Source organism: Sturnira hondurensis, unplaced genomic scaffold (assembly GCF_014824575.4).
Source record: "Sturnira hondurensis isolate 20B ecotype Veracruz unplaced genomic scaffold, ASM1482457v3 Scaffold0021143, whole genome shotgun sequence".
Lineage (NCBI taxonomy): Eukaryota > Metazoa > Chordata > Mammalia > Chiroptera > Phyllostomidae > Sturnira > Sturnira hondurensis.
Window position 1 is genome coordinate 6,736,815 of NW_028093774.1, and position 18,867 is coordinate 6,755,681.

At 38.2% G+C, this 18,867-nt stretch overlaps 1 protein-coding gene across 1 annotated transcript in view; it reads right to left on the minus strand.

Moving 5' to 3' along the window:
- Positions 1-18,422, minus strand: part of UNC79 (unc-79 subunit of NALCN channel complex) — a 210,418-nt gene extending 191,996 nt beyond the window's left edge. The window contains exon 1 of the mRNA XM_037031536.1: positions 18,331-18,422. Coding sequence (XP_036887431.1) covers positions 18,331-18,352 — 22 coding nt within the window. The 5' untranslated portion in view covers positions 18,353-18,422. The remainder of the gene's footprint in view (positions 1-18,330) is intronic.
- Positions 18,423-18,867: the final 445 nt, after the last annotated feature.

Sequence of the window (18,867 nt, forward strand, 5' to 3'; positions counted from 1 at the left end):
TTTTACTTCCTAAGAATTCTACGTTGACTGACTTCTAAGAACTAGGGGCAGGCCATGTTGAGCTTACGCAGACAGTACAGAGTAACCCCCTCCCCAGAGGTCCAGTCCTCGGCCCACACCCCCACAGCCACCAGAAGCCCTGACCGTGGCGAACACTGCTTTTCCTAGACTCACGCCCGACCTTGCTCAGTGACGTCCCAGAAGGAGCCCTCAAGGAGATGAACCCAAACTGTGTTCCAGGGAATCTGCTCATCTTCAGGAAATGAAAGAGGGCACGAATTACACACGCCACTTCAAAGATAATGTTAAGTATATACTCACACACCCACAACCAATACCAAAAGAGTATTTCCTGTATCTTATCTGTATCTGTCTGTCTCTCCGTTCATCCCCCGCACTCACCAGAGAGTTTTCCCAACTTTTCTGTTAAGCATTCTCTTGCTTTTTTTTATAGTTTCACCCAATGAGCACGTATAAATAGTGACTGTAAACACTGTATGATTTAATTTCAAAACACTGAAGAGCAAGCCCACACTCAGCGTTGTAAGAAAACAAACACAACATTGCCATCAATTTGAATGTTCCCCTGTACTTACAAACGTTGGCCAGCTCCTCTTAGCGGCAACAGAAAAAAGAGAACGGACTAAAGGGGCTGCTATGACTTCATCTTGACACAGACAGAGTGGGCGAATAGTCACAAGGCTGGCTACACAAGCAGCAGCCATTTGATTCAAGAAATGAATCTTAACTACCAGAGAATAGGGTTTTAAAAAGAGTCTGGTTAAAGACGCTGTAAGAGGAGGGATCTTGGAAGAGGGTAGTGGCAACAGCTTAGTTTTTGAATCAACCCAAACCCTTTTGACTAAAAACAGATAAATCAATGAAGATGACAACCCAAAGACTGGCTGGTAATATCTACAATAGAACTAGATGGCAAAGTAGCCCAATGAGCCAATTATCAGAGGATGGGACAAAGGTCTGACAGCTACACACCCGTGTGGTATCAGCATCCCTGCCGGAAGAAACAAAAAGAAGGCCTTTGGGCCTGCTGGCCCTCTGGAGAGGGGACCTCTCATGCGGTCCGCAGGTACGCACAGGAAACTGGTGGCCCAACCAGAAAACAAGTCGAAGCAGGCCAGGTTCTTCATGTGATAAGATCTGCAGTGAGGGAGTGGATGCTCAACTCTAAACACTAACAAACCAAGGCTCCCTTCTGAACACAGATAAAGCCATGTGTTCAGAAGCAACTGCTGAGAACAGAGTTGCCATCGAACAGTATAAGGATATTAGATGCAAAGGAGAAAGAAAGTCCAAATAAAAGTGGGGAAGTCATAGAAAGCACAAGAGCAGGAATTAGTTGAAGAACCTGAATGAATGGCCCATGGACATGGACGACAGTGTGGGCAATGACTGTGGAAGGAGGGATCGAGCTGGAAGGAGGAGGGAAAAGGGGGGGAAATTGGGACAGCTGTAAAACAAGAATTTAAAAAGTACAAGAACATATAAGAGAAAATAAGCAGAGACATGCACTACACAGATAAAAACTGTAACCTGTTTTAAAACAAGCTGAAAGAAATTAAGAAAATGATTGAAACTAGGTTATTAAGCACACTGAGATTAGGTGAATAGAGAGGAGAGATTCTGAAAAGGAAGGTGAAAGAACTCTAGAGAACCAGAAATAAAGAAAATATTTTTAAAATGAGGACTCAACCACTAGAAAGAGGAATAAATAAACAAAATGGACAATGCTTAAGAAAAATAAAACACGGAAAGAAGGAATTCTGCCCTGATGTGGCTCAGTGGATTGTGCATCCTCCTGTAAACCAAGGGGTCGCAGGTTCGATTCTTGGCCGGGGCACGTGCCTGGGTTGCAAGGGCTAGATCCCCATTGAGGGGCATGCGAGAGGGGGCTGATGGATGTCTCTCTCACACACTGGTGTTTCTCTCCCTCTCCTTCTCCCTCTTTCTAGAGAAAGAGAAGAAGGAAGGGAGGAAGCGAGGATTCTTAAAAATAAAAAAGAAATAAAGAGGCTTCTGGTTATGATAAATGAAACCTGCACCAACAGCTTCTCTTTCTTTCACGGAAAATAACTACAAAGCTTGATATGATGGAAAAAACAGCGGCCTGAGAGCACAGGAGAATGGACACTGAGAGGGAATTCCAGCTGCCATGGAGGAGGGGCGTTTAGCACGGGGCAGTCCATGCGCATACACAGTGATGAAAGCAGGCAGAACAACCCAGTCTTTCTGGTCTGGGAACCAGAAAAGGAAAACTGGCAAACACTGAATGTTGAAGCAAGTGGGGGAACCCCGCAAGGGGAAAGGGACCTGCAGCCTCTGAGTACCTAGCTCCCCAATTGGTCCCTGAACCACACAGATGCAAAACAGACACAAAGCAGCCCAGCTAAAGGCAAAAGATCTGAACAGAGTACAGAGTTACTACATAAGAAACAGAGTTCACACTTCAAGTCAAGCCAAGAAAATGACCTAGAAAAAAAAAGGGAACACTATTCATCAGTGGGAAATAATAGAATCCAAACTCTCCACAACTTAATATTTATAACATACAGGATACGATCCAAAATTATCCAACAAAGAACCAAGAAAATGAAACACATTCTCCGAAGAAAAGAACATCAGTCCAGTTTGACCGTGAAGTGAAACAGATGTCCGAACTAACAGAAAGACATATACAACCAGTGCAACTATCCTCGGTGAAATAAGACAAATCACGCTTTCGATGCACAAAACTCTCATCAGAGAAATAAGAAGTCCCAACAGAAAAACAAAAGTGATTTAAAAAGAACAGAATGAAAATTCTAGAACTGAAAAGTATAAATTTCTGAATTAAAAAAGTTCACTGGATGGACTTAGCCAAATGGATATGACCGAGAAAAGAATACATAAACTTGAAAACAGATCAATAGAAGGTATTCAAGGTTGAAAAAGACACAGGGGGAAAAAAGGGTTGGGGAGAAAACGAGCAGAGCCTCGGAGACCTGTTACATAACATTGAACAGTAAAATTCAGGATGCATAAATGGAATACCAAAAGGAGAGGGAATAAAAAAGATGGGGCAGAAAAAAGATATGTGAAGAAAAATAGCCAAAGATTTCCCAAATTTGATTTTTATAAAAATAGAAATTTTCACACACAAAATAAGCAAACACCAAATAGAACAGACATCTAGCAACCTATGCAGATAGAAGCCCACGTGAAACTCCAACAGACAAAAGCCAAAGACAGACAATGTATCTTGAAAGCATCAGGAGAAAAATTACAGATATTACATAAAGAGATATTACATACATATTATAAACGTGGTACAGTTGGATGGCTGAAATCCCCTCTGAAACCATGAAGGCCAGATAGAATAATATCTTTAATGTACTAAAGGAAAAAAACTGTCACAGCAGAATTCTATATTTACCAAAAATATCCTCCAATCATAAAAGCAAAAGGCATTGTCAGACAAAGAAATCCAAGAAATTTGGTCACAAGCTGCACTACAATAAAAGCCAAAGGAAGTTTTCAGACTAAAGACAGAAACATAGATTTTCAGGAAGGAATAAAGAGCATCAAAAAGGGCAACTCTCTTTGCAAATACAAAAGATTATGTTTTCTTTTTCCTCTTAATTTCTTTAGTAACTTTAAAAGTAAAATCATAGCACTGTCTCATGGATTGCACTCTCCTATAGCATTTATATTCTATATATTGCATGTAGCAATTATAAAAGAGAGATATAGGCCTATAAGAGTACAAGATTTGTGTATTTTAAATAAAAGGACATAATTAATTATATGTTAACTATGAAAAATTAAGAGTGTAGGTTATAATTGCTAGGATAACCTTGACTTAAAAATGCAAAACACAATACCTAAGAAGCCAATAGGATATTTTTAAAGTTTGAAAAGAAATGAATGTAAAATACAGAATGGGGCAAAAGTAGGTATGCAATTATTCATATGGAAAACAATACAATAATTAATAAAGAATAATAAAGAATAAACTCTTTGTTTCATGTACTCACAACTGTAAACCTACATTTTCCCCACCCCCATAAATGCCACTGAAACAGTAAGCAACAGTCGGCTGGAGTAGCACTGTTAGTATCAGATAAGTAGATTTCAAAACAAAACACACTAACAACGATGACGAAGATACCCCATAGTGATAAAATAGATGTTGCAACTGGAAAACAATCACAAATGAGTATGAATCCAATGACAGAACTTTAAAATATGTAGAGCAAAAATCGACAGATTTAAAGGCAAAAAAGACACTTCCATAATCATGGTAGAGACTGCAGGGTGCTTTTATTGGCAATTGATAGGAAAACTAGACAAAAAGCAGCAAGAACCCGGCAGATCTGAATACATCACCTACAACTACAGAATACACATTCTTTTCAAGTGCACACAGAATGTTCACTGGCCATGTTTCAATCCATAAAACAAGTCGCATTTCACGTCACAAAATTGAAATATTATAGATTGCTTTTTCTGACAAAAATGGTATTGTTAGAAATCAATACCAATAAATAAGAACCAGGAAAGATCCCAATATTTGTAAATTAAACAACACAGTTCTAAAGAAACTTTGCATCAAAGAGAAAATCATAGTATAAATTACAAAATGTTTTGGACTAAGCAATAATTAAAATACAACTTGTCAAAATTTGTGGAGTGCATCTAAAGTAGGGCTTACAAGGACATTTAGAGTTTTATGTACCTATATTAGTAAAGCAGAGAAATCTCAAACCAATAAAATAAGTTTTCACTCTAAGAATCTAAAAAAAAAAGAGAGAGAGAGCAAATTAAATCCAAAGCAAACTAAAAGAAAGAAACAGTACAGCAGATAAGTGTAGAAATCAATAGAATAGAAAGCAGGGAGGAAAAAACAATAGAAAAAATAATCAAAACCAAATGCTGGTTCTTTGAGAAGATTGGTGAAATTGATAAGCCTCTAAAGAAACAGGTCAAGAAAAAAGAGAGACGTAAATTGCCAATACCAGAAATAAAAGGACATCGAAAGTTTCTACATACATGTGGAGAGAAGAATAAGGGATTATTGTAAACAACTTTACATCAATAAATGGACCACTGGACCAATTTGTCAAATGGACAAAATGGGCAAATTCCTTGAAAGATACAAATAACAAAGTTAACCAAGAGAAATTAAAACAACAGCAACAAAAATTACTTGAATAGTTCTGTAGCAACTCAGTTTAATTTAAAATTTAAAACCTTCGCCCTGGCTGATATAGCTCAGTGGATTGAGCGGGGGCCTGTGAACCACACCATCATGGTTCGGTTCCTGGTCAGGGCACATGCCTGGGTTGCAGGCCAGTTCCTGGCTCCCAGCAGGGGATGCATGAGAGGCAACCAAACATTGATATTTCTCTCTCTCTCTCTCTCCTTCCCTTCCCCTCTCAGATAAATAAACAAAAAATATTTTAAAAGGCGAAAGATTTATGCGATCTGAAGAGAAACCACAGTATAAACAACAAAAAATATTTTAAAAAAACGAAATACACTCAATGTGAGAAGCAAACCTTTAAAAAAAAAATTTTAAACCTTCCCCCCACTACACACACCCACACAAAAAAAAAACCACCTTCAAACCCCAACAGCTTCATTGTTGAATTTTATCAAAAATTTAAGAAAAAAATATCCTTCCTATATAAACTCTTTCAGCAAATATAACACTTCCAAACTCATATTATGGGACCAATTCAACTGACTGCAAAACCAGACAAAGATATACCCAGGGAAAAGAAATTATAGACCTAGATCGATCATGAACATAGATTCAAAAGTCCTTAACACAATATTAGCAAAAATGGAATATAATATTTGAAAAGGATGTATATTATGACCAAATGTGGTTTATTTCAGGAATGCAAGGTTGATTTAATATTATGGCAGGCTCGACGCTTCCTACCCAAGACCAAGAACAAGGCAAGGCTGTGCGCTCACACTACTTGCATTTGCATTGTGCTGCAGGTCGTAGCCAGTGCAATGGCAATAAACAGAAATAAAAAGATTGGAAAGGTAGATGTAAAACCACGTTCACAGATGACATGATGGCATGTGTTGAAAACCTTCAGTAATTCCCCCTAAAAGCTACTAGATTAAATAGGCAAACATTGCAGAGACACAGAATATTAGATCAACATATAAAAATCAATCATATTTCTGGCCCTGGCTGGCGTAGCTCAGTGGATTGAGCGCGGGCCTGCGAACCAGACGATGGCGGTTCGATTCCCAGTCAGGGCACATGCCTGGGTTGCAGGCCGGTTCCTTGCAGGCTAACTACCAGCAGGGGACGCACAAAAGGCAACCGTACATTGATGTTTCTCTCTCTCTCTCCTTCCCCTCTGAAGATAAATAAATAAATAAAATCTTTAAAAAAAATCAATCATATTTCTCTATACACCATATAATTAGAAAAATGAAATTTAGAAAACAGCTCCACTCTAAAAAAAATGCTTAGGAATAAATTTAATGAACAACGTGACACAGAAATTACAATGGAAATTAAACAAGACCTAGATAAGTGTACATATATATAATTCCAATGATTGGAAAACTCAATGTTGTTAAAATAATAATCCTCCTCAACTAACCTATAGGCCAAAACCCAAATAAGCTTCTTTAAAAGAGAGAGAGAAAAAGGTTGGTTTTTAACTTTGCATAGAAAGCACTAGACCTAAAACAGCTAAGAACAATTTTTAGACATTGGGGGATTTATACTACCTGATTTCAAGGCTTACTATAAACTTCGAGTAATAAAGACTGGCATAAGGATAGATATGTAAATGAACAAACAAAATAACATCTGGAAATAGACCAAAAAATATATGGTTGGCTGATTTTTAACAAAACGACCAACATAATTCAATGGAGGTAAGATCGCTTTTGCAACCAATGATGCTGGAACAAATATGTATACTGCATGTGGGAATAAGAACTTCAACCCTTACCTCACAGCACATAAAGATTGGCTCAAAAATGTTAAAAGCCCTGAATGTCAGATGTTAAATGCTGGAGAAAATCTTTGTATCATGACTGTAGGCAAAGACTGCTTAAACAGAACAAAAGTACAAATGATCAAAGAAAAAATGGATAAAATTAATTTCAAAACTTAAAAGTTTTACTCCTCAAAGTCATAGCTAAGAATACCCAAAGGTAAACCACAAAATAAAAGCAAAATTTTTCAATACAAACAACTTGTATTCAGAATATATAAAGAACTCTCAAATAAAACTCACTAAAAAGACCAAAAATCTAATAAAAATGAACAAAATATTGTAACAGACATTTCCAATAAGAAACCATACAAATGGCCAATAGGCATGTGAAATGATGCTCAACATCACTAGCCCTTGGAGAAATGCTAATTAAAACCACAATGAAATACCACTCCACACACCCACGAGAATGACTAAAGTTAAAAAGACTGTCAACACCAATAGCGATGAGGAGTTGGGGCAACGAGAACTCTCCTACAATGCCGGTCAGAATAAAAAAATGTTACAGCCACTTTCAAAAACAATATGGCAATATCTTGTAACATTAAATGTTCATTTGACATACTGTCAAGCGATTCTACTCCCAGGTATCCTCCCTAGAGAAATAAAAACATGCATGCAAATACTTTCAGCAGTATTATTGATATGGCCAAAACCTGGAAACAATCCAAATAATATATACATACCATGAAATACTGAAGAGTAATAAAAAGGAACAAAATATTACAGTCAATATCAATGAATCTCAAGAACTTTATGCTAAATAAAATAAGTCACACTGGAAAGATTATGCACTGAATGATTCCACAGATACGAAATACTCGAACCAGGGGTAGAAGAAGGGGGTCAAGAGCAAAGGGACACAGGAATCGTTTTAGGGTACTTGGGACTATTCTCTATACTGATTAGGTGGGGTCATCACACAATTGGTACAGGGAGTTGTGAGTACATGAAACAGAGTGTATTCTTGTGCCACTTATTAATTATTATATTATTTATTTGTATTACAACTGTAAACCTACTTTTGCTCACGCCTGTATACACTTAGCAAAATCTATTCAACTGTGCCTTCAAAATGGGTGAATATTTTTATGTATAACTATTTCCACAATAAACAAAAAGAGGACAAAATAATGAGAATTTCAATACATAGGTTCTTGGGTATATCTACACTAAAAAACACAATGACATAGTCAGATGCTTGTACTTGCTTATAATAAATAACTTTGGATTTATGAGAGAGAATATTCAACTGAAGAGTTTCAATTTTAATTTATATTTGACATTTCAAATTAAGAGCTAAATATATTCTATTTACATGCAAAATCACCATGAATAAGCCAGCTTACATATAGACTAGTAAAAGTATATTGTACAGTTGACTCTAAAAAAACTGAAAAGGAATGAAGAAAGGAATTTTAAAAACATTCAGTAGAAACTTATCTAACATAGATGATTAGCAAAAAAAATCACATATATGATAGGGATTGCACACAATGCCAAACAATTGAACAAAATAAATATTAAAACTGTAATTCTAGGCCCTGGCTGGCGTAGCTCAGTGGATTGAGCACGGGGCCTGCGAACAACACGATCGCGGTTCAATTTCCCGTCAGGGCACATGCCTGGGCTGCAGGCCAGTTCCCAGCTGGGGACTCACAAGAGGCAACCGTACATTGATACTTCTCTCCTCTCCTTCCCTTCCCCTCTAAAGATAAATAATAAAATCTTTAAAAAAAACTGTAATTCTAGGACACTCTTTTTTTTAAGTTTCATTTTATTTTTTTAAAGATTTTTTTCAATTTTTAGAGAGAGTGGAAGGGAGGGAGAAAGAGAGAAAGAGAAACATCAATGTATGGTTGCCTCTCACATACCCCATACTAGGGACCTGGCCTGCAACCCAGGCATGTGCCCTGCCTGGGATTCAGACTAGCGACTCTTTGGTTCGCAGGCCTACACTCAATCCACTGAGCTACACCAGCCAGGGCCTAGGACACTCTTTTAAAATTTTTTTTAAAACCCTGAAATTACATATTGAAAGGATATACTATAATCATTTCAACATGGCCTACACTGAGTCATATCATAGTTAAAACTACTTTGAAAGAAAATAAAAAATTTTTGCAACCAGGCAAAAAGGCTGTCACTAATAAGGAAAAGAAAACAAGATTGTCGCTACACTTTTCAACAATTCTCAACAATTCTTAATACCCCCCAGAAAAAGGGTATAACAAATTTAAAACACCCAAGTAAGGGGAATACAAGTTCCACAATTGATATCTACCCCAACTGGCCTCCAAGTACAAAGCTGCAAACAAACTATTACATAAACTTGCCAAACTCAGGGCGCAATGATCCTGTGTGCCCTTCCTAAAGAATCTACTAGAAAAGGACATTCGGACACCTGAAGAAACTGAGAGACAATAATACAGGAATTAATGGTGAGCAGTAAATGTAAATATGCCTGTAGAACAAAGCTACACCATAGTTATAAAGAAGAGACTGTAGTATAGGGTAATAGTCAGAAATTGGGGTGGGGAAATAAGGAGTGCATATCAATATGATTGCCTAATAAATATTAATTGGAAATAAAAGGGTATTTAAAGAAAGGATAATATTTTTAGATCAGATACTGAGATAGAAGGAGCAGGGGAGAAAAAGTTACAAGCTAACTTCAATATTGTTCAATGTAAGAAACCAATTAAGTCCAAAAATACAGACTAATGGTATATAAAGATATTAACTATAAAGTTAACCAATGGAACAAACAAGCAAATAAAACCCACTGCATAATGAAAAAGTGTAGATACAAAAGACACACACAAAAAATAATATGATAAAATTGAGGCCAAACATATTAATCATATCAATAGATGTAAATGTGCTTAACTCACCTACTGAAAGAAAAGGATTTTCAGATTGGCTAATAAAGCAAAATCCAACACTATGCAGAATACAAGACACACCTAAAACAAAGAGATTCAAAAGTGTTAAAAATAAAAGGATGAAGAAGGTATATAAGGCAAACACGAAAAGAAAACAGGGGGTCATAAACTTGATATCTGACAAGGTGGAATTGAAAGCAAAAAGCATTAATATATATAAAGAAAACTTTATAATGCTTAAGGCTACAATTCACAATGAAGATATTATAGCTACTAGTATTTATGAACCCAATAATAGCAATAATTTTCATTAAACAGCAACCTACAAAAAATGCAAGGAGACACAGACAGAAACACAATAAGAACAGGAAAACTTTAACGTACCTCACAATCCACAATCAAGCAGACTAAAAGTTAGTAAAGGTACAGAAGATCTGAACAATGTAATTATAGATCTCATAGATCTATATCAAACTCCAAGTCCCAAAAATGGAGATTATGACTTCTTTTCAAGGGCACATGGAACATTCACAAAAACTGACCAAATGTCCACAAAGGTAACTTCACTAAATTCCAAAGAATAGGAATAATGCAAATATCATCCTCAGACTATAATTCAACAAAAATAGGAATCAGTAGCCAAATTTGAAAAGAACAAAATTTTTTCCATAAATTTTATGAACACACTTGTAAATAAGTCTTTGGTCAAAAGCAAAATACAAAATTAAATTGCAGAATTTCTTGAAAATAATATAAAAGCCTAATATTATGAAGGATCTGTAGGCTACAGCTAAATATATTGCACGAAATGTCCATATAAAAAATATTAAAATAAATAAAATTAATTCAAGGTGGATAAAAGACTTAAATATAAGCCGTGAAACCATTAAAGCCCTAGAGGAGAACATTGGCAGGAAAATCTCAGATATTCCACGCAGCAAGATTTTTACTGATACGTCCCCTAGAGCAAGGGACATAAAGGAAAGAATAAACAAATGGGATCTCATCAAAATTAAAAGCTTCTGCGTGGCTAAGGAAAACAGTATCAAGATTAAAAGAGAAGCAACTGTTTGGGAAAACATATTTGCCAATGATACTTCAGACACAGGTTTAATCTCCAAAATATACAAAGAACTCACTTGACTCCACTCAGAGAAGACGAGCAACCCAATTAAAAAATGGGCAAAGGACTTGAACAGACATTTCTCCAAGGAGGACATACAGAGGATCCAGAGACACATGAAAAGATGCTCAACATCACTAGCCATAAGAGAGATGCAAATTAAAACCACAATGAGATACCACTTTACACCAGTCAGAATGGCTATCATAAACAAAGAAACAAACAACAAGTGCTGGAGAGGTTGTGGGGAAAAGGGGACCCTAGTTCACTGTTGGTGGGATTGCAGACTGGTACAACCACTGTGGAAAACAATATGGAACTTTCTAAGAAAACTAAAAATGAACATGCCTTTTGACCCAGCAATTCCACTATTAGGAATATATCCTAAGAACCCTGAAACACCAATCCAAAAGAACCTATGCACCCCGATGTTCACAGCAGCACAATTCACGATAGCCAAGAGTTGGAGGCTAGAGCCCATCAGTAAATGAGCCTAGATACCCATCAGTAAATGACTGGATCAAAAAGCTATGGTACATTTACACAATGGAATTCTATGCTGCAGAAAGGAAGAAGGAGCTCCTACCTTTTGCAACATCAAGGATGAAACTGGAGAACATTATGTTGAGCGAAATAAGCCAGGCGGTGAAAGACAAATACCATATGATCTCACCTTTAACAGGAATCTAAACAACAAAACAAACAAGCAAGCAAAATATGACCAATGACACTCAATACGGAGCAGACTGACAGGGTCCAGAGAGGAGAGGGGAAAGAATCATAGGGGAAAAAGGGAGGGACTCACATGAATAAGTATAAAGGACACATGGACAATAATTAAGGTGGGGGGCGGAAATGGGAGGGAGGTGGGGAGCACTGGGGGGGCAGGGCAGGGAATATAAAACAGAAAACTGGACTTGAATAAGAATTAAATAAAAATAAATAAATAAATATTAAAATAAATAAATAGCAACAAACTCAAAAAGCTAGAAAATAATTGCCAAAATAAAACAAAGAAATCAGGAAAAAGGAGAATTAATAATAAATGCATAAATTAATTTTGAAGCAAAAAAAGTACAATTAATAAATAAATCCCAAAACTAGTTCCTCAGAAAAGAACCCAACAACAGACAAACCACTAGCTAACTCAAGCAAGAAAAAAGGAGGGGCAAGGGCACAAATTGTCCTAAATACACAACATTAGATATGATGAGTTACATCAAATTAAAGGAAAATGCTTAATTTCTAAAGGACACTTTTGCATAATTCTGTGCAAAACTTAGATGAACTGAATAATTTTTCAGGGAAATCAAACTTACCAAAATTGACCCCAGTGGAAACACAAAATCCAAATAGAACAAGGGTCATAGAGGAAACAGAGAGAGAAGTTAAAGAGCACCACTACAAAAGAGTACCAGGCCAGATGGTTTTCCAGGGGGACTCCAACAAACTCTTAACTCAGATAACCTCCATGCTACTAAAATCACTGCAGAGCACAGAAAAAGTAGGAAAACTTTCAGACTCATCTTACGTAGTAAATACAGCACTGGTCCCAGATCCTGGCTAGAATTACTCCCCACACCACCCCTGTAAAGAAGAAAACAGCCCTGGCTGGTGTAGCTCAGTGGATTGAGCATAGGCCTGTGAACCACAGGATCACAGTTCGATTCCCAGTCAGGGCACATGCCTGGGTTGCAGGCCAGTTTCCAGCGGGGGACACACGAGAGGCAACCATACATTGATATTTCTCTCCTTCTCTCCTTCCCTTCCCCTCTAAAGATAAATAAACAAAATCTTAAAAACAAAAAGAAGAAAACAAATCTAACATATAATATTAATGCCAAAGTTATTGAATAAAATATGACATAATTCAATCAATCCAGCATACTAATAAAGTTAAGAAAAGTCACATGTTCTCCACAGACACAGAAAATGAACTTGACAAAGTTCAACACCATTCAGGTTTTTTTTTTAAGTCAATAAAATAGGAATTGATGGTTATTTCCTCAGTACACACCTCAGCCCCAAAGAGTATCTTACTTAATAGTGAAGTGCCAGAACCTTCCCAACTAAAATTAAAAACAAGAATACTCACTCTCTATGCTATATTTAACATTGTGTTGGAGATATTTGCCAATCCAATTAGAAAAGAGAAAGCAATTACAGATATAAGAATTAGCTAGAAAAGAAAGGATAAAACATTGTACAGAATACAGAACTTCACATTGACGAAAATGTATAGTCTTCAAATTAATGATATCCAAAAACTGTATTATGCAGTCTTTCTTTACAAAAGACTTTTACCTCACCCAGTAACATCTGTACTTATTCACGAAACAGTTCTTGTGCAAACATTGTACACTGGTCAATAGCGTTTGCACACTCCTGGAGGCACAGAGATAAATACAATACAGTCTACACACAAAGTACATGTGGGCGCCTAACAAGAAAGCTGATCATTGCAATACAGTGTGAGCACACAAGGGTAAGACGGGCAATCAGACAGAGTTTGCAAGCTAAATATTGAACAATAAAAAGGCAAAGAGCAAGCTATCGAGAGAAAGAAAGCATTTTAGGAAAAAAGAACATGACACATTGAACTTTTTAAAAAAATGTCCAATGATGTAATGAGATCAAGAGGTTAAATCGGCAAGAATCAACAGGGTTCACTGATTTGCTCAATACTAATGACAGAGAGTAGAAGTTAAGAAGACACCCAGTTTTTTTACTAGGATTAATGGGCAGATGGTGGTGCCATTCGCTGAAATGAGTGATGCAAAAAGAAGTACAAATTTGGGGCAGAACACAAGGAGTTTGGGTTTGAGATGCCTAGAGGATGTCTGAATAGCTCCCAGTTCAACAAACACGCTTAGAGTAGAAAACTGTATTTGGATGTCATCCACATGGAGATGATAACTGACATGACAGTGAATGGGAACAAAATTCTGTGAGATTTTAAAAAGAGAGAAAGAAAGGTCCAATGACAGAATCATGCTTAGAAGGGGCAAAGAGAAAGTAGCCCTAAAAAAAATTCTAAGTAGAAAGAGCCAAAAGAGAAAGAAAATAGAGTTTAAATGAGGAATAAAGCAAGTTGTGTTAAATGATGCAGAGAAATCACGTGAGACAAGAGCTAAAAATCACATGCTCTTTTTGCTACCACAAACACGGTTAATAACCTATACTCAAATTTTCGCATATTTGAAAAAAACTAGAGTTTCATCTATAAGAAATTAGCAACGTTGTGCAAAGATTTCTAAACAAGTACAGGTTGCAGTGCTATTCAAAGGAGAAGTACTTTTCTATTTTAGTAATATCACCATAAATGGTACAAAACATTTTTTTAAATTGTAAGCATTCTATTGATTTCTCTAAGCATGGCCTTAAATGCATATAGGAGAAGGGCCAGTTCAACTTCAAATCATATTGCTACTTAGCTGTACTCTTTAAAATGTTTTTGATGTAATCAAAAAGGCTTCTCGTTACTGAGATAAAGATGTTGAGTCGGATAAATACATTTAAAAAAGCATAATTTCACATTTCTATCACTAGCTATTCTGAGCTTATGCCCAAATTATCAGCAGGCTAATACCCAAATTTGACATTTTGATGGATACTTATATAACTGATTTATGTTTACTGGCTGTTCCACTGTCATCACAATACAAAAGGTGATGGATAGGCAGTTCATGCCTTAGAAATGTTCAGATAAAACAAATCAAGGATTTGCCATGCAGAGCGATTCCCTCCCACTCAGAATGGGCTGGGCTAATTGCTGAGGAGGAAAAATAAAAAAATAGTGCATGTCCCATTTGAATGATACTTTTGGAGGGGGGGGTGGCTAGAGCCACATTTATAATTTATAATGTAGCAGCAAGTACAAGATTTATGATGATAATAATAATAGTTAACATTTATGAACTCCTCATTATGTGCCAGAGTTCTGTGCTAAGCACTTTCATAGATCACCTCATTTAATCCCCATAACTATAAGTATACCCATTTTATAGATTAATGCAGTTGAGGCTTAGAGATGTTGAGTAAATTTGTCCAAGTTCACGCAGATTGTAAGAAAGCAGAACCAGGATTCATATCCAGGCGGCAGTCTGACTCTGGAGCTCCAGCTCTTAACTTGTGCTGTTATCAAAAGCAAGCTTCTTTTAAAAGTGTACACCCAAAGTACTCCAGATCAGTCAATGTCAACTCTTAGAAAACAGAGAAAGCTGGGGGTAGGGGGTGCAGGAGACTCGGATTCCTCTTCAGAATTCCAAATAAAAGAACTATAAATTTTTATTTTATCATTCCAGATTCTATATTAGGTACACAAACATTTTCACTACAGTGAACTTTGTAAGAAAAAGAAGCACTTGGAAGGGAAAAAATTTAACTCTTGTACAATCACCTGAGAAACTGCTAGGAAGCGTTCACTGTCTGTTGTCACGGTTCTGCACATAGCGTAAGAAACACACCAAGTGTGTAAAAGCAGTCTCCAAACTATATCTTAGCTAAAGCCTGCCTCTCTTTCATTATTATTACTTATTGCATAAAAGAAAATACCACTACATAAGAATAAAATCATTGTTCACATATCTGTGATACATTGTATTTCAAAGGTAAGTCACATGTCACATAATCTGCTTGGGTTGAAATGCAAGTACTTCCTCTTGCTGGTTCAACCAAACTATGTCCACTTCCTGCACGTTAACCTACCTCAAGAGACCTAAGAAAAAGAGTAATAGAAATTATATTTTGACATTATATTAAATCTAATTCTCCCCTTTTGGTCCATAGATAAGTGGTACTATGCACGCTCCTGAATGCAGATGAGAAATGAACTCTCTCATTCTCTCCCATCCGGAGGGTCTTCACATCCAGTAGAAAAGAAAAATCTCGTGGCCTTCCCTTCTCATTCTCTTCCCCCTTAGCCATATTCCTACTGAGTCCAAGGCAGATCTGCAACTTTTCTTTATTGAAAAGTGTTTCCCCTTCATGAATATCAAGTGTGTAGCCTTTTATGTGTTTTCTCTATTTTCAGGTTTATACTGTGCTCTGGAATCTCGACCTATTCGTGTTCATGCATGTAAGAGAAAAAGAAAAGAAATTCTTAATTTCCCTTCTGTCTAAATAAAGGTACCTAGGAATACCCAAAGCATCTTTATCCTTTTTACAGCCTACTCCCATTTACCATCTTTGCCCTCCAAACCCTTAGGACTGAACAAAGATAGCTGCTTCTACTATTCCTTACTTCACAGATGAAAACGCTGAGACACAAAACCATTAAATTAATCACCCAATGTCTCACAGTTAATCAGAAGGGCACACAAAACTCCAATGTACATGCCTAGCTTCTTATGGTACCCTTGCTACAGATCAAAATCTGTTTTACAAACAATTCTAAAATACCTACTTAATTGCAAACTCTTTGCATCACACAATCAAGTCCACAGGTGGATTTTACTTATCTTGGCATTAACTGTCCAGGAAAGAGACAAGAAAAAGCATTCAGGGCATCTCAAAACTTAACAAGGAAGAGAAAACACAAGAAGAGGACAGTAATACTCTCTGACTTTTACCTGAAATCACTTACATAATGTGTAACTATAACAGCAAATGACAGGTGATAGCTTTTTTAACAACCATACTATAATAAAAGCTTCAAGGATTGTGATATTCTCAAGTGGGAAGATCCACACTCATTCTAAGTATGTTGTTATTCCTCAAAACATAACACATCCAATTTTTTTCAAAAGCCTCTGCAGAAGCAAATTTTATCTTTGAGGTTTAGATTTAACTTTTGGAGACAGGCAAAAAAAAGTTACAAAAGAACTTCCTAACTACTACTTAGAAGAGAGGGACTATTAAGTGGGAAATAATTGTCAGTATTATAACCATCATTCACTGATTACTTTCTATGTAGTAGGCGCACTACTCAACTTTTCATGTGTATTCTCTCATTTATAATCACAAGGACCCCATCCGCAGTATTACTCCAGTTTTACAGATGAGGAAGTAAAGCACTGAAAGGAGGTACAAACACTGGAGGCCAGGTGTGCACAGTCGATCTCTATTGAACCGTCAGTCTGGGAATTCCACGAGTCTTCAGTCCATTCAACCTAGTGGGTGAGTACGTGGCAGACTACATTTTATCACATACATGCTACTGCCCCCAAATCATGAGACTGCTGTTTTGGGTGCCTCACAGGATGCCTAGGATAGCCATTCCAAAGAAGAATTATAAGGACTTTGAAGTAGTGACAACAGTATCAACACATAACTGTGTACTACTTTGAAAGAAACGAGAATCAGTGAGAAGGCATATTCGTTAAAAATTCAAACACACTGCTTAATAAAAACATCCTTTATTTGCAATCAGAAGTTTAAGTTTCTGAATCCCTCAAGTGCACTCAGGAAAAGGTTTCACACTGATCAGCCTACCAATTGCATAGCCAAGGCCTACTAATGCGCAATAAGAGACTACGGGGCTCGTCTTAGAAACTTCCTCTGTCCCCAAGGAGTTAGTTGGCAGGTTGTTTCCAACCACACAGTCAGTCATCATTGGGACAACTAAAACCCTCCTGCTATTTGTTATAGTTTGCGGGAGCTGCCCTACAAAGGGTTAGATCATTTTCCCAGAGTCCCTTTCACTTTCTTGCAAGCACCGACTCTTGCTTCGACCTACGGTTGTGCTTAGTTTTAGCATTAGTATTGATATTCCTCAACTGATTATCCGCACGCTGGATCCCGAATTCTGCCTGGATCCTGGCTCCCCGCCCCCCTCCGCCCCCTTCTCTCCCTTTCTGCTTCTCCAGCCCGAAGTGGAAACTGCAGACAAACTCCCCGATGGCTCCAGCACCGAGAACTGGGCATGCTCAGAAGGCCAGGCCGGCTTCGGTTGCCCTGACAGCTCCCCGCCCCTGATTTGCCGCTGCCCCCCTTCCCCCACTCCAACAAGAGACACTGAAATGTTTATCAGAAAGATACGAGGCCTCTATTTTCCCCCCGCAATGACCCTATTTTAATTTCATTTCGCAGGGTCCTTCAGTCTTGCGAAACCCCACCACAAGCACGAGGAAGACCGCAGTGTTTTTCAGCACCGGGGACAGCGCCGCGTTGCCATTAACGTCCACCCTCCCCCACCTTCTCTTCCACCCCTCACCCCCCACCCGCCCCAACCTCAGCCCCCACCCCCGCACCAGCACGCCGCCAAGGTCTCCCGGCAGCCGCAAACGCCGCAACTGCAATAGCTCCCAGCCGGAGGCCGGGCCGGAACGCCGGGCCGGCTGCTACTTACACTGCTCCGCTTTGGTGGACATGGTGCTGTCCAGATGGAAAGGCTTTGCCCCAAAATCTGTGTCGTGTGAGCTCCCTCGCTCCGCCAGCGATGTTGCGAGGAAAAGAGCGCATCCCCCCACCCCCCACCCCCTCGCTTTCCCCCTCCCTTAGGCCCGTGTCGCTACCATTCGGACAAAACGCACATCAAATTGCAGAATTCGGTCCCGGAAGGTTAGGAAAGCGCCCCCGGAGAAATGGGTGGGATTTAATAGGCGGCCAAAGGCTTCCTGTCCGTCCCCTCCTGGAGCTGCCCGCGTTGCTGTGGGCGGGGAGACCGAAAGGAGAGAGCAAGCTGCGGCTCCTGGTGAAATGGGAAAATGGGCTCGACCGGGGGAGGAGTATTTCCATTCATAAGGCGCACGGAGGGGACCGGTGTTTCCCAGAGAAAAGCCTCTTAAAGTGCCGGAGTCCCCGACCGTTTGGATCTCCCATTGGCGTTCTCCGGGCCTGTAAATCCTGCTCCTCGAGCGGCCCCTGATGCCTCAACGAGGTGACC